At 41.4% G+C, this 13,398-nt stretch overlaps 2 protein-coding genes across 2 annotated transcripts in view; one reads left to right on the top strand and one right to left on the bottom strand.

Annotated features, from left to right (window-relative positions):
- Nucleotides 1-10,898, bottom strand: part of LOC139556534 (phospholipase B1, membrane-associated-like) — a 40,712-nt gene extending 29,814 nt beyond the window's left edge. Inside the window, exons 1-10 of the mRNA XM_071370591.1 lie at nt 10,583-10,898; nt 3,603-3,656; nt 2,726-2,789; nt 2,464-2,498; nt 1,188-1,269; nt 1,030-1,081; nt 846-923; nt 675-740; nt 516-586; nt 311-386 (exon numbers count right to left, since the gene is read on the bottom strand). Coding sequence (XP_071226692.1) covers nt 311-386; nt 516-586; nt 675-740; nt 846-923; nt 1,030-1,081; nt 1,188-1,258 — 414 coding nt within the window. The 5' untranslated portion in view covers nt 1,259-1,269; nt 2,464-2,498; nt 2,726-2,789; nt 3,603-3,656; nt 10,583-10,898. The remainder of the gene's footprint in view (nt 1-310; nt 387-515; nt 587-674; nt 741-845; nt 924-1,029; nt 1,082-1,187; nt 1,270-2,463; nt 2,499-2,725; nt 2,790-3,602; nt 3,657-10,582) is intronic.
- On the top strand, nt 9,858-13,032 carry LOC139556540 (protein yippee-like 5). Its single transcript, XM_071370601.1, has 3 exons — nt 9,858-10,059; nt 10,900-11,063; nt 11,725-13,032. The coding sequence occupies exons 2-3, from the start codon at nt 10,923-10,925 to the stop codon at nt 11,947-11,949; spliced, it is 366 nt and encodes a 121-aa protein (XP_071226702.1). The 5' UTR covers nt 9,858-10,059; nt 10,900-10,922; the 3' UTR covers nt 11,950-13,032.
- Nucleotides 13,033-13,398: the final 366 nt, after the last annotated feature.

The raw sequence follows: 13,398 nt of genomic DNA, 5'->3' as shown, positions 1-13,398 counted from the left end.
AAGATAAAAAGAGATTAGATTGCATGTTATTGTCTGTTTTCACCCCCAAAAATATTTTGCATCATAAAAAACCCTTACGGGACATAAAATACGGTAAACAACATACAGTAGGTCTGTATGTTCTGTATGTTGTTTACCGTATTTTATGTCCCGTAATGGTTTTTTATGATGCAAAATATTTTTGGGGGTGAAAACAGACAATAACATGCAATCTAATCTCTTTTTATCTTATTTGTATAGTGGATAAAATGTAAACAGCACATAGATGTTGGGGATATAGTGTAGATTACGTAGATGTAAGACATTGAACCTGGAGGACTTGCGTGAGGATGGCCTTCAGTAGTCTGAGCTCCCCTTCATGTTTTTCCTCCATACATTGACACATCCTGTCAATAGACATACAAGCAATCAAATGCCTACCAGAAACTATAGATTGAAATCACTGAAGAGTTTCAAACTCAGGGAATGAGTGCACCGACTGATTGAGGAGTTGTGCAATTGGTTGAGAAAGTCACCTGTTCTGATAACGAAATCCAGTATCATACTCTCCATACCACAGTGCAACATTGACAATGGTCCGCTTCAACTGCAAACACATTAAGAGCAATCTTAACGGTCATCTAAATGAATGTACTGTAGCATTGCTGAGTGTCACACGAGTCACCAAAACCCACCTGTGACTGCAGCACCTGCAGCGCAAGATCCACCTGATGGACAGCTGCTTTGATTGTCTCGCTGACCTGCATACACACAAACACTCACTCAAAGGAACGCAGCTATGAACACTGTAAAGTCATGAAATGAAGACGTGGACTGAAATCCAGACATGTGAGGTGGCTACTGACCTGGTCCTGACATACACAGAGCTCATCCACCTGAACAAATAGCATGACCAGCTTCCAGTCTGTGTCTAGCTCAACGGCCTATCAGAGAGAAGAACAGACAAAGTCAGAGACGACAACCGGGGAAGCTGTTCTGATTCTATAGGACAATGTGTTGGGTGATGTAGAAGGAGAGTCGCTAGAATACCTGGTTACTCCTGAGGGAGAGGGTTAGTTCCTTTGCCTGCTCGACAAGAGCCCTGCAAATGAACAAAACATGGTCTGAAATACTACTTTTCTCACTCTTTCTTTCACGCTCTGTCTCGGTCTCTACTCTCACAGGGAGCAAATGTAGTTGTGGTTTACCTGTGCTGTGAGGATTCAGAATAGAGGTTTGTCTGACCAAGGAGAGTACTGGTCATTGCAGGGTTAAACATGGTCAGCAACTCTAGCGGGGCAGAGAGACAGGGGGGAGGAAGTTGCTTGATTATAAGTGAAATCAACATTGTCATATGCACACGACTTGGCACTTTATGGCGTGAAAACAACATTATAGGAAATGGCCCTGTAGGCTCTATGTATTAAGTACTGTATGTACTGTCTATATAGATATACTGTAGATACACGTGGGCAAATCGGTTTGACCAGACACGTAGGACTCTCTTGGTACTGACATACAGTCAGTGCCACGTGAGTTGAGAGTACAGTGTGTCTATCACTTCATCTTTATTTATGTTCTTTTGTATTGTCTTTATTGCTTCCTTGTGAAATGCTTTCTTGTGAAATTGTTGGTGGCAAAGACTGGTGGTTCTATCGTTAGTATTGTCAGGGTTGGTACTGATACCGGACCGATGAAGATGTCGCACGGTAGTGTGAGGTTAATGAATTGATACTAAAATGATCTATAATAACCTATTAGATGGGAAACTGTTCATTCTTCTATTTGTGTATCGTCTAAAAAAAACGACAATTCTTTTTATGTAATGACACGTGAAACCACGTGAAAGTTGTAAGTTTATGTAATGACACGTGAAAGTTGTAAGTCGCTCTGGATAAGAGCGTCTGCTAAATGACTTAAATGTAAATGTAAACCTTTCAACAGTTACAGTAATTTATATAAGAGCAGGCCTAACACTCCCACTATCTCAAGTACATAATTTCTTCCAAATGTATTCAGTTTTTCAATGCTTTTATCCTTTCCCGCACAAGCCTATCATTGAAAATTGTTCAGAAGACAAATAAATTGTTTAAAAGGTAAAAGCCTAAATTCTGTCTGGTTCTAGATTATCTTGATGAAGTGAGATGAAAATTCTGCGTAAGTATACACGAGGGTCAGATTGCAATGGGAGGACATTTGTCATGGAAGAGGAAGATCTGTCAGCAGGCCAAAATGTCTTATCAACCAATAAGTGTGTTTTATTGAGATATTATTTGATGCAGACTGTAACTTGGTGCTGAAGGTCACATGAAATTAGAATTTTGTATTTGTGTGTACTTGTGTCTGTCTATGTTAATAGCCTGGGTTTGCATACATATTTTCGCAATAATATTAGACTGTGGAGCAAGACCTTTTCTTCTGTTTCAAAGAACTGGTTTGATACATTGAGTAACCCCCAAACCCTCATGAATAGCAGGGGCTTACCATGAAGTCTCGATAACACTCTGGACAGCTCGCTGCTGCAGAGAGTGAGAGAAACAGAAGGTTGAAAGGCTGCGTTCACATTGACACTAGGGATGATTCAATATTGACACCTGGTGGTGTCCCCTTATCCAGTGGTTGTTCCACTGGATATCATAAGGTGAATGCACCAATTTGTAAGTCGCTCTGGATAAGAGCGTCTGCTAAATGACTTAAATGTAAATGTAAATCTATCAAGGTTAGATAAATTTGATGTGCTGCTTACCTGTGTGTGTGGGGAAGTCCAATGGCAGAGAGCACAGCCACATCTGAGGGTCTGACACTGTGAGCTGGAGAGAAAATAGTGAAATTAGGAGCCGACCTGAGGCTGCACTGGTTGATCGTTCAGAACAGCCAACTCAACTCAAAAAGGACTAAAGAGACTGAAGATATGCACTGAGTATACCAAACATTGGGAACACCATACTAATATTGGAGCTGTGCCCTTGGAACAGCCTCAATACGTCGGGGCATGGACTCCAGATGTTGTCGAAAGCGTTCCACAGGGATGCTGGCCCATGTTGACTCCAATGCTTCCCACAGTTGTGTCAAGTTGGCTGGATGTCCTTTGGGTGGTGGACCATTCTTGATACACACATGAAACTGTTGAGTGTGGAAAAACTCAGCAGCGTTGCAGTTCTTGACACAAACCGGAGCGCCTGGCACCTACTACCATACCCCATTAAAAGGCACTTCCATTTTTTGTCTTGCCCATTCACTCTCTGAATTGCACACACAATCCATGTCTCAATTGTCTCAAGGCTTAAAAATCCTTATTTAACCGGTCCCCTCCTCTTTATCTACACTGATTGAAGTGGATTTAACAAGTGATGTCAATAAGGGATCATAACTTTCACCTGCATTCACCTGGTCAGTCTATGTCATGGAAAGAGCATGTGTTCTTAATGTTTTGTACACTGAGTGTATCTCTATATTCTAGGTGGCCAGACATATCATTGAACGAACTCAAAGACATCAAGCAGAGTACAAGGCCAGATCATACTGTTCTTAACCCAGTTAAGATGTACTTTCCCTCCTCGGCTGTCAAGCCATTGATAACAACTACTGTATATCGCTAATGACTGATTAGTGAACAGACTCACCTGAGGAGGGAAGGGTCTTGGAGAGAGAGATCTGAGTGCAAGGCAGTGCAGAGGCTGGGAATAACAAAAGCGACATTACAGGTCACATACTATGGAGATTAATACAGTATATTTTTATACAATCAATGTTGCTTACTGCTATATGGATGTGGAAAGCATACATGAAGTATGCATACATTAAATAACATCTTAGGTTTTCTCAAATACTTTCTCAGAGCAAATTTGCTCAATGAATTTAGCGTTATCATCTTAGAAGAGAGGCGACAAGAACACATTCAACAAGAATGCTGTCATGTCCCCTACAGTATCAATAAGAGAGTTCATTGTCCCATATGATTTATACTGTTTTTGTCTCACTCCTGAAAGCCTGACAAGGTCCCCAAGGTGTTACTTTAACTATGCAGAAATACATTAAAATGGTACAACCAAAGCGGGCAACAGTAGATCAATTATACTGAAATATAAGAGACCTCAGGCATGCCAATAATCACCACAGGAATACAACTTGACTCTACTTGCGATATTTCCCCAATACCATTCCTGCAAACCGAAGACACAAGGCCACTGGTATTCTTCAATTCACCCAGTTTGTAAACTTTTATGTTTAAAACAATCGGAGAGTTTGAGTATAGAAGTGCATAGAAACCTGGTGCTGTGGAGAACCCCAGCAGAGCTATAACCAGTAATGGAAGCATCCTTTGTCTGTCAAAGTTTGTCCTCATAGGCCACCTGTTGTCTTCTGTCTGACTATCTGTCTGTTTGTCTAACAGCTCAGTTGTCTGGGCTTACTGTCCTTTACCGTCCTGCTTCCTCAACCTCGCGGTTTGATGTGATTCAAAGGTACACCTATCCAGGATATATAATACACATCATGCATATGCATATTATGCATAGTAGGGGGGGTTGGGCTCTCGTTCAAGGGCATGGCTGGGACATTGTGACATCACTATGGTGAAAATCCCCATGGAAGAAAGAATGGAAGAAAGTGAAAGCAAAGACAAGAGCGAGAGAGAGAGGGGGCAGCCCCAGCTGAGCCCAGTTCAAGCTATTGTCACGACTTCCGCCGAAGTCGGTCCATCTCCTTGTTCGGGCGGCGTTCGGCGGTCGACGTCACCGGCTTTCTAGCCACCTCCGATCCACTTTTAATTTTCCATTTGTTCTGTCTTTGTCTTACACACCTGGCTTCACTCAACCAATTACTTGTTTATTATTTAACCCTCTGTTCCCCATGTTGTGTTTGTGAGTGATTGTTTATTGTAATTTGGTCCGTCTTTGTGGGCTCGTGATGTTACTTCGTAAATTTGTCTTTTTGAGTAAAATACGTTGATTACTTATATCTGCTGTCCTGTGCCTGACTCTCTACACCAGTTACACATAGGACCATTACAGCTATTCTCTGTGCTGGCACCCCTGAAGCTAGGACAGCATAGTCCCTGCTCATTTTACGAAAACCTCTGATCCTTGATGAAAACCTGCTCCAGAGCGCTCAGGACCTCAGACTGGGGAGAAGGTTCACCTTCCAACAGGACAACGACCCTAAGCACACAGCCAAGACAACGCAGTAGTGGCTTCGGGACAAGTCTCTGAATGTCCTTGAGTGGCCCAGCCAGAGCCCAGACTTGAACCCGATCTAACATCTCTGGAGAGACCTGAAAATAGCTGTGCAGTGACGCTCCCCATCCAACCTGACAGAATGGGAGAAACTTCCCAAATATAGGTGTGCCAAGCTTGTAGCGTCATACCCAAGAAGACTCGAGGCTGTAATCGCTGCCAAAGGTGCTTCAACAAAGTACTGAGTAAAGGATCTGAATACTTATGTAAATTATATTTCTGTTAAAAAAAATGTTTTTTGCTTTGTCATTATGGGGTATTGCCTGTAGATTGATGAGGGGAAAAAACTATTCAATCCATTTTAGAATAAGGCTGTAAGGTAACAAAATGTGGAAAAAGTCAAGGGGTCTGAAATATATAGAAATAAAATAATAAATTGCTTGTGATAATATTTCTATATTTCTTAAATGCATTATCTTACTTTATAGATTTCAAATAAAGTGTTATCGGTCACATACACATGGTTAGCAGATGTTAATGCGAGTGTTGCGAAATGCTTGTGTTTCTATTCCGACAGTGCAGTAATATTTAAGTAATCTAACAATTCCACAACTACCTAAAACACACATATCTTAAGGTATGGAATAAGAATATGTACGCATAAATATATGGATGAGTGATGGCCGAGCGGTATAGGCAAGATGCAATTGATGGCATAAGATACAGTGTATACATATGAGATGAGTAATGTGAGATATGTAAACATTGTTAAAGTGCCAATATTTAAAGTGACTAGTGATCCATTTATTAAAGTGCCCAATGATTTGAGTCTGTATGTATGCAGCAGCCTCTCTGAGTTAATGATTGCTGTTTAAATTTAACAGTCTGATGGCCTTGAGATAGAAGCTGTTTTTCAGTCTCTCGGTCGCAGCTGATCTTTTTGGCCTTCCTGTGACATCGGGTGCTGTAGGTGTCCTGGAGGGCAGGTAGTTTGCCCCCAGTGATGCGTTGTGCAGACTGCACCACCCTCTGGAGAGCCTTGCGATTGAGGGCGGTGCAGTTGTCGTACCAGGCGGTGAGACAGCCCGACAGGACGCTCTCAATTGTGCATCTGTAAAAGTTTGTCAGGTTTTTAGGTGACAAGCCAAATTTCTTCAGCCTCCTGAGGTTGAAGAGGCATTGTTGCGCCTTCTTCACCACACTGTCTGTGTATTGTTATGCATGTATTGTTATATATTACTTCACTGTTGGAGCTAGCATCATAAGCATTTCACAAGACCAGCAATAACATCTGCTAAATACTGTATGTTTAGGCAACCAATAACATTTTACTTTATTTGAGATTGGTGAGAAAAATAATATATTTAATCCTTTTTGAATTTAGGCTGTAACACAACAAAATGTGGAATAAGTCAATGGGTATGAATACTTTCTGAAGGCACTGTAAATAGGCATTTGGCAATTGGTAGGGTAAATTCATTGTACTTCTCTTTAACTGCCGTTTCCCAAAAGTAGGACTCTTCCCACACACCAACAACATTTTCTCAGCTTCAGAAGCGTCTGCATTCAACACATGTTTTGTGGTTGTCCTTAGATAGATTCTCCAGACTTGCAAAGAGAGAATTGTTGATTTGTAGAAATCTAGATTCTCAATAGCATTTTATTTGGAAATATGCACCAACAATTATTTTACAGATAGAAATATGAAAAAAGTATGTATCCACAACCTGCTCTACTTGTTCAACCTAAATATGTAGGCTTGCATATACAGCAAAAAACATTTGCGGTATATGCAAATATGCACATATTTAATGAGACATTGCCTAATTAGCATGTTTTTATAAAACATTTTTAAAAATTTGTAATACAAAAAAAGTATTATATTGGTGTTTTTATTTAACTGATAAAAGTTCCTTGTGATGTGATTAAGAGGAAAAAAATACCCTATTGGAGTGTGACACATAGCCTTAATAAATTATGAATAAACTATTTTCTAATCCCTTATAAATGCTTTATTACAAGGTGTTATTATAAACTTTTACCTTATTATCTGTTCTGCCTCTGGCAATGGTTGTATACCATAGATGCAAATCACAATCCTTTAGTAGGCTATACGTTGTGTAACACTCTAAAATGCAATCTCGTGGGGAAATGTCCTTAAAATGGCTAAGCCTCCTTGGTGATAGATTGACAGTGACATAACAGAGATATTTAAAAAAAACGTATATCCTTGACCTTAAAGACTTCCTGCTACAAGGACAGGCAGCTAATGACTCCCTGTTACAAAACATACTTTATTTCAAACAGTATGAAAATAAATGAGTAAATAAGAATTTTAATTAGTATGAATAAGTATTAATTATGGGTATAGGCATAGGGCAGTTGGTTGATGAAATAGCTATCATGCAATAGCAATTACAAGAGCAGTTGTCTTTCATGGTTTCATCATAAATGAGTAATATGAATGGGTAACCATTTGATGTTGATATGGATGTACACACATTTGATTTCTTTATAGATTGTCCTCAGGGCCAATCTCTTGGTCAGCAACATAGGCACGTGTTTCATAACAATGTGAAGTTAAATTGATTGATCATCACTTATGATTATCAGTCTCTGTTCCTTATCTATCTGTAACGATTACAGAGGAAAGGGACTGCCAGATGGAAAGGCGAGGGAGAAATATAGTTGATTACACGATGTACACTACATTACCAAAAGTATATGGATACCTGCTCGACGAACATCTTATTCCAAAATCATGGGCATTTTTATGGAGTTGGTCCCCCCTTTCCTGCAATAACAACCTCCCCTCTTCTAGGAAGGCTTTCCACTAGATGTTCGAACATTGCTGCGGGGACTTGGTTCAATTCAGCCACAAGAGCATTAGTGAGGTCGGGCACTGATGTTGGGCGATTAGGCCTGGCTCGCAGTCGGTGTTCCAATTCATCCCAAAGGTGTTTGATGCCAGTCAAGTTCTTCCACACCGATCCCAACAAACCATTTTTGTATGTACCTTTGCTTTGTGCAAGGGGGCTTTATCACACTGAAACAGCAAAGGGCCTTCCTCAAACTGTTGCCACAAAGTTGAAAACACAGAATCGTCTAGAATGTCATTGTATGCTGTAGCGTTAAGATTTCCCTTAACTGGAACTAAGGGGCCTAGCCTGAACAATGAAAAACAGTCCCAGAACTTTATTCCTCCTCCAACAAACTTTACATTTGGCACTATGCACTTACAGTTGACCGGGTCAGCTCTAGCAGGGCATAAATTTGACGAACTGACTTGTTATAAAGGTGGCATCCTATGACAGTGAAACATTGAAAGTCACTGTGCTCTTCAGTAAGGCATTCCACTGCCAATGTTTGTCTATGGAGATTGCATGCCGGTGTGCTCGATTTTATACACCTGTCAGCAATGGGTCTAGCTGAAATAGCCGAATCCACTAATTTGAAGGGGTGTCCACATACTTTTGTACATATAGTGTTTATTTAAATTTTATTTAACCTTGATTTAACTAGGCAAGTCAGTTAAGAACAAATTATTATTTACAATGCTGGCCTACCTGGGCCAAACCCTCCCCTAACGACGATGGGCCAATTGTGCGCTGCCCTATGGGGCTCCCGATCACGGCTCGAACCCGGGTCTGTAGTGACGCCTCTAGCACTGCGATGCAGTGCCTTAGACCGCTGTGCCTCTGTTATGTTTGTTTGATCAAAAAGGATTAACAGATTACTGACCTGAAATTGCTTGACTATACTGTACAATCATCCACTGCAACACCTGAGTTCCAGTCAATTATGTTTCTTGATTTGCCGTACTGTAAATGCAATGTACATCTGAAATCATGTTTATGCTAATAGACTTTATGATAATGGTTCGGAGTTGAAGTTAGAGGACAGTGGATTTAACGTTTAGATCTAAATGAATAAGACGACACGGACGGACGGACGGGGGGGGGGGGGGGGACGACGACTGATACTAGATCAGCACTCCTAATCTGATACAATAATCACATGCTCACTTCAATTGTGATGACTGCAGAGATTGGTCTTTACACAAGACTCTGTTATCTGTCTCCCAAGGACACTCTCAAGCATGACAATGCTCCATCTATCTTCAGGAGTGCTGCTTATCTTAAGTCTACAGCTGAACAGTTTGTGCAGCTCAAGATGCCAGGTAAATCTTTTTGTAACCTCGTGCCCAAAGATTTCCTGTACTTGGGTTAACAAATGCCACGTTTGACTTGTTGCTCCACCAGACTTTCCTTGGGCGGAAGTGTCTGGGAATGAGATTAACATTTTTGTGATATTCTTTGTGATCTTCCTGCTGTGTTCTTTCATGTGACTGCATGTCCAGTTATTGCACTGCATTGTTCCAGCACAGGAAGTATTTTGATGCAAACTTTTCTACCTGACTATCAGAAGGCTATGTTCATTATTAGACAGCCTACCTGGATTTTGATCCAGGAGTTTCTCATATCAGCTGCCTGAAATCCACCACACCACAATGTACAATGAAGCCTGAGCTGAGCTTCATAATTTCAGTCTGCTTCCTAAAAAATAATAATTTCTGGTTTCTGGTTTCATTGCATCAGTGTAATTTCAAACACTTTGGCCTTTACTCAATTTGGTCTCTGCTGCCTCCTTGGGGTCTGTCTAACAACTCCCCTACCCAGTAGGGGCGGGACCACCTGTACCGGATGTTGATACAGTCTGCGGAACAGCTGTGAGAGAACAACAAAGCTGACGCCACATCTAGCTACAGAATCGACGAGAAGGACGAAAAGAAGGTGAAAATACAACAAAAAAACTGGATTCGAGGTTGATAAAGACTATAGAAGTGGTCAAGAAAACAGGTTATTAACATTCGTGTCGACAGAACTCTGAAAATTACAGATTCAAGGTAAGAGAAAGTTGGGCACGCGATGTTTCGTCGACATTGGCTTTGTGTACTGACGTTATATGAGCTATTTTAGCTAGCTATCATCATTATCAAACCCTATTTGATTGTACTAGCTAGCCGTGAAATGCTATGCTGTCCATGTGTTTTATAAGAGACAACGATTGATAAACTTCTAGTTTTGTTGTAAATCTGAATGAGGTCATGGTATTGTTGACACAACTTGAATGAATCGCTTCACACATCGATCAAGACTGATTGATTGGCATTTGGCTCCCAAAAAGCTACTATTTCGAAAAGCTACTGTCTTATGACAGCTGTTTACATTTAATATGTGCGCAGGTCTTGTTTAACTTCTCGATTACATGTTGTTCAATCAAACGTCGATTTAGTATGGAATGTTTTCCAATCCAGTGGAAATGGCAAATGGGATGGAAATGGCAACCGCCGCATCTCTCTGACGCAGTCACAATTCAACTGCCCTTGTTTCTATGCAGAAGGTAGATGTAGCAGCATCGTTACTCACCTCCAATGATTTGTCTACGTCAGCCAATGAAGACAACCGTTCACTATGAAACCGAATAGAAGATACACTTGTTAATTCTAGGCATCTTTGCTATGATGTGTTCACCTAAACTAGTTGGTATCCATATTGATCTCAATAGGCTCGCACTATAACACAAACTCACTAACTGGGCAGTATGTGGTCTCAGACCCAGTATGTGTCTTTGTGAGTAGTCTTATGTGCATCTGCTTCACTCTGAGCCTCCCCGCTCTCCTTTGTTTCAGCTGCTGTCTGTGAATGAGTTAGTGTCTTACATGACTTACTTGCCCTTCCTAAAGGTCGGTCTCTGCACAACAGCACTATGGGCCGGATCTTCCTGGACCACATCGGTGGGACCCGCCTCTTCTCCTGCGCCAACTGTGACACCATCCTGACCAACCGCTCTGAGCTCATCTCCACGCGCTTCACTGGCGCCACGGGCCGGGCCTTCCTCTTCAACAAGGTGAGCCTGGTGAGGGTTGACTACTCTTAAAGGCCCAGTGCAGCCAAAAACGTGATTGTCCTGTGTTTTATATATATTTCTCACACTATGAGGTTGGAATAATACTGTGACATTTTGAAAATTACGATGAACCCTTTTAGTGTAAGAGCTGTTTGAAAAGATCACCTGAAATGTATGCCTGTTTTAATTGGATGGAGTTTTGGCCTGCCTGGTGACATCACCAGGCGGTAAATGAGTTAATAGACCAATAAGTTGGTTCCAAACCTCTCAGCCAATAGCTAGTTTTAAATGTTCCCTTCCCCACTCTGGCATTCCTAGCTAAATTCTTGCTTGAAAAATTGCTCTTTGCTAAGAAGCTATTTTTGTTTCTTATTACCATTTTTTTTTAACAGTCACAGTAAGGTACTTGTTACCCAGAAATTATTTGAGATAAAAATGGCTGCATTGGACCTTTTTTAATAGGCTGTAGTTAAGAGTCCTGCGAATAACACCATGTCCTTACAGAAAACACATGACACCATGTCATTATTCTCTAGCCTCGTCCCATACTGTATGTGCTGTTCTAAACTCATTGTTGGGGCATACTTCTATGGGACACGCTGCTAGTCCCTCTTGCAGGTTCAGATACTTTGTTGAATAAATATATGTTTGTCACCCACAGGTGGTGAACCTGCAGTACAGCGAGGTGCAGGACCGCGTGATGCTGACTGGTAGACACATGGTGCGAGACGTCAGCTGCAAGAACTGCAACAGCAAGCTGGGCTGGATCTACGAGTTTGCCACAGAAGACAGTCAGCGCTACAAGGAAGGCCGCGTCATCCTTGAAAGGGCACTAGTAAGGGAGAGCGAGGGCTTCGAGGAGCATGTGCCCTCTGATAACTCCTGAGTCCCCCGTCCCTCCTTTCTGCCTTGTGCACCCGACGTCTGTCCCAATCTCCAGTGTCCCCTACACTCCTCTCCTTATAGGCAACTACCTGTATCAGCTTCCCACCAGCAAGAATTGTGTAGAGCTAGACAAGCCTGTAATTATGTCCGCCCCTCACACATATTGTACACACAACATTTGAGAATGCACTCGCTCACAGGCTATAGTGCTCGCGTATAATGTACATGCATTAGATTCTGCACGATACACGTGTAGACATTGGACTACAGCTGCCTGAAGAGTAGGGGTTGTGGTGGGGGGAGTAACTTAATGACCCAAAGTGGAGCGCAAGGACAGATGCTAATGCCTTTGTCAGTGTTACAGCTGTGTATGATAAAACAACCGCTGTTGCGTGAGAGCGTGGGGTTGGGGGGGGGGTGTTGGTCAAAAATTGGACTAGGGGATGAGTGATGCTTGTCATCAAGTATGCTTGTGTTTAGGATGAAATATTATTTAAGTTTTAGTGAGAATGGGTGTGAAAATTGATTTGAGGAAATCATCTTTCTGAATATTGTCATTAAACCCAGTTTTCATTTGCTTTTATTAACAAATATTAGTTACATTTGATAGTAAACTATTTTAGTTTGGACTGTTTGAGCATTTTAAAACTGATGTCAACCCTCACTTTGATCCCGATGTCAACTGCATGTGTGTACCAAAGCCTCTTCATGTCTGCCGATGGAACGGCAGCACGCCTAGACTATAGAACCTGTGATCAACCTCAAATGCTGACAATTCTGTAACAATTATCAAAAGACAACTTGACCATTGTGTGACCAAAAAAAACATGAACCGGCATTGTTGACAATATTGTGGTTTTAAGTTCTGTATTAGGATTGGTCAGTGCTGTGTTTTCTTTTTGGGTTGCGTAGTCTTGCGATGCCATCCTTCCAATCCCCGTTCATCACTCAGCTATTGGGAAAAAATGAAATCGTGAGAAAGCCTGGAAAACTAAGTAGGGGTTGAGTTAAAGCTACTGTTTTTTTTCTTTGTCAGGCCTCCGGTTGATGGATTATAATAAAGAAATTGATCATATGAAATCAACTTTACCTCTATTGCATCACTTCTCTGATCAATATGGGGGAAGGGTATTTATTGGGCAGGACTACACAATCCTCATAAACAAGAGCTAGATTAGGTAGCCACCTCAAAGCATACGGGCACACAGATGAAATTCATTGTCAAAAGTAGAACTCATGTTAATACGGAAAAAATAATTTGTGGGGTTTAAGGCAGAAAATCACATCCATTCGGCAACTGTTGGCCCCATCTGGAATTTTTTGAAAATCGGAATGTGGCCACGGCCTTCGAATGTTAGCAAATTTGACCTCTGAAGGCTGACAGAAAACACAAAGGGTCATGTTCGTTGTCTATTTTAGAGAGCTTTTTATTTTCCGTTACAGACATTTG

Source organism: Salvelinus alpinus, chromosome 27 (assembly GCF_045679555.1).
Source record: "Salvelinus alpinus chromosome 27, SLU_Salpinus.1, whole genome shotgun sequence".
Lineage (NCBI taxonomy): Eukaryota > Metazoa > Chordata > Actinopteri > Salmoniformes > Salmonidae > Salvelinus > Salvelinus alpinus.
The sequence above is the reverse complement of the archived record's forward strand: the minus strand, read 5'-3'. Positions and strand labels throughout refer to the sequence as shown.

What these genes read in the sequence shown, in the direction of transcription:
- LOC139556540 (XM_071370601.1), top strand. Translation starts at nt 10,923, where the DNA reads ATGGGCCGGATCTTCCTGGACCACATCGGTGGGACCCGCCTCTTCTCC. An exon ending in GGGCCTTCCTCTTCAACAAG is followed by an intron (nt 11,064 to 11,724) that starts GTGAGCCTGGTG and finishes TGTCACCCACAG; the next exon opens with GTGGTGAACCTGCAGTACAG.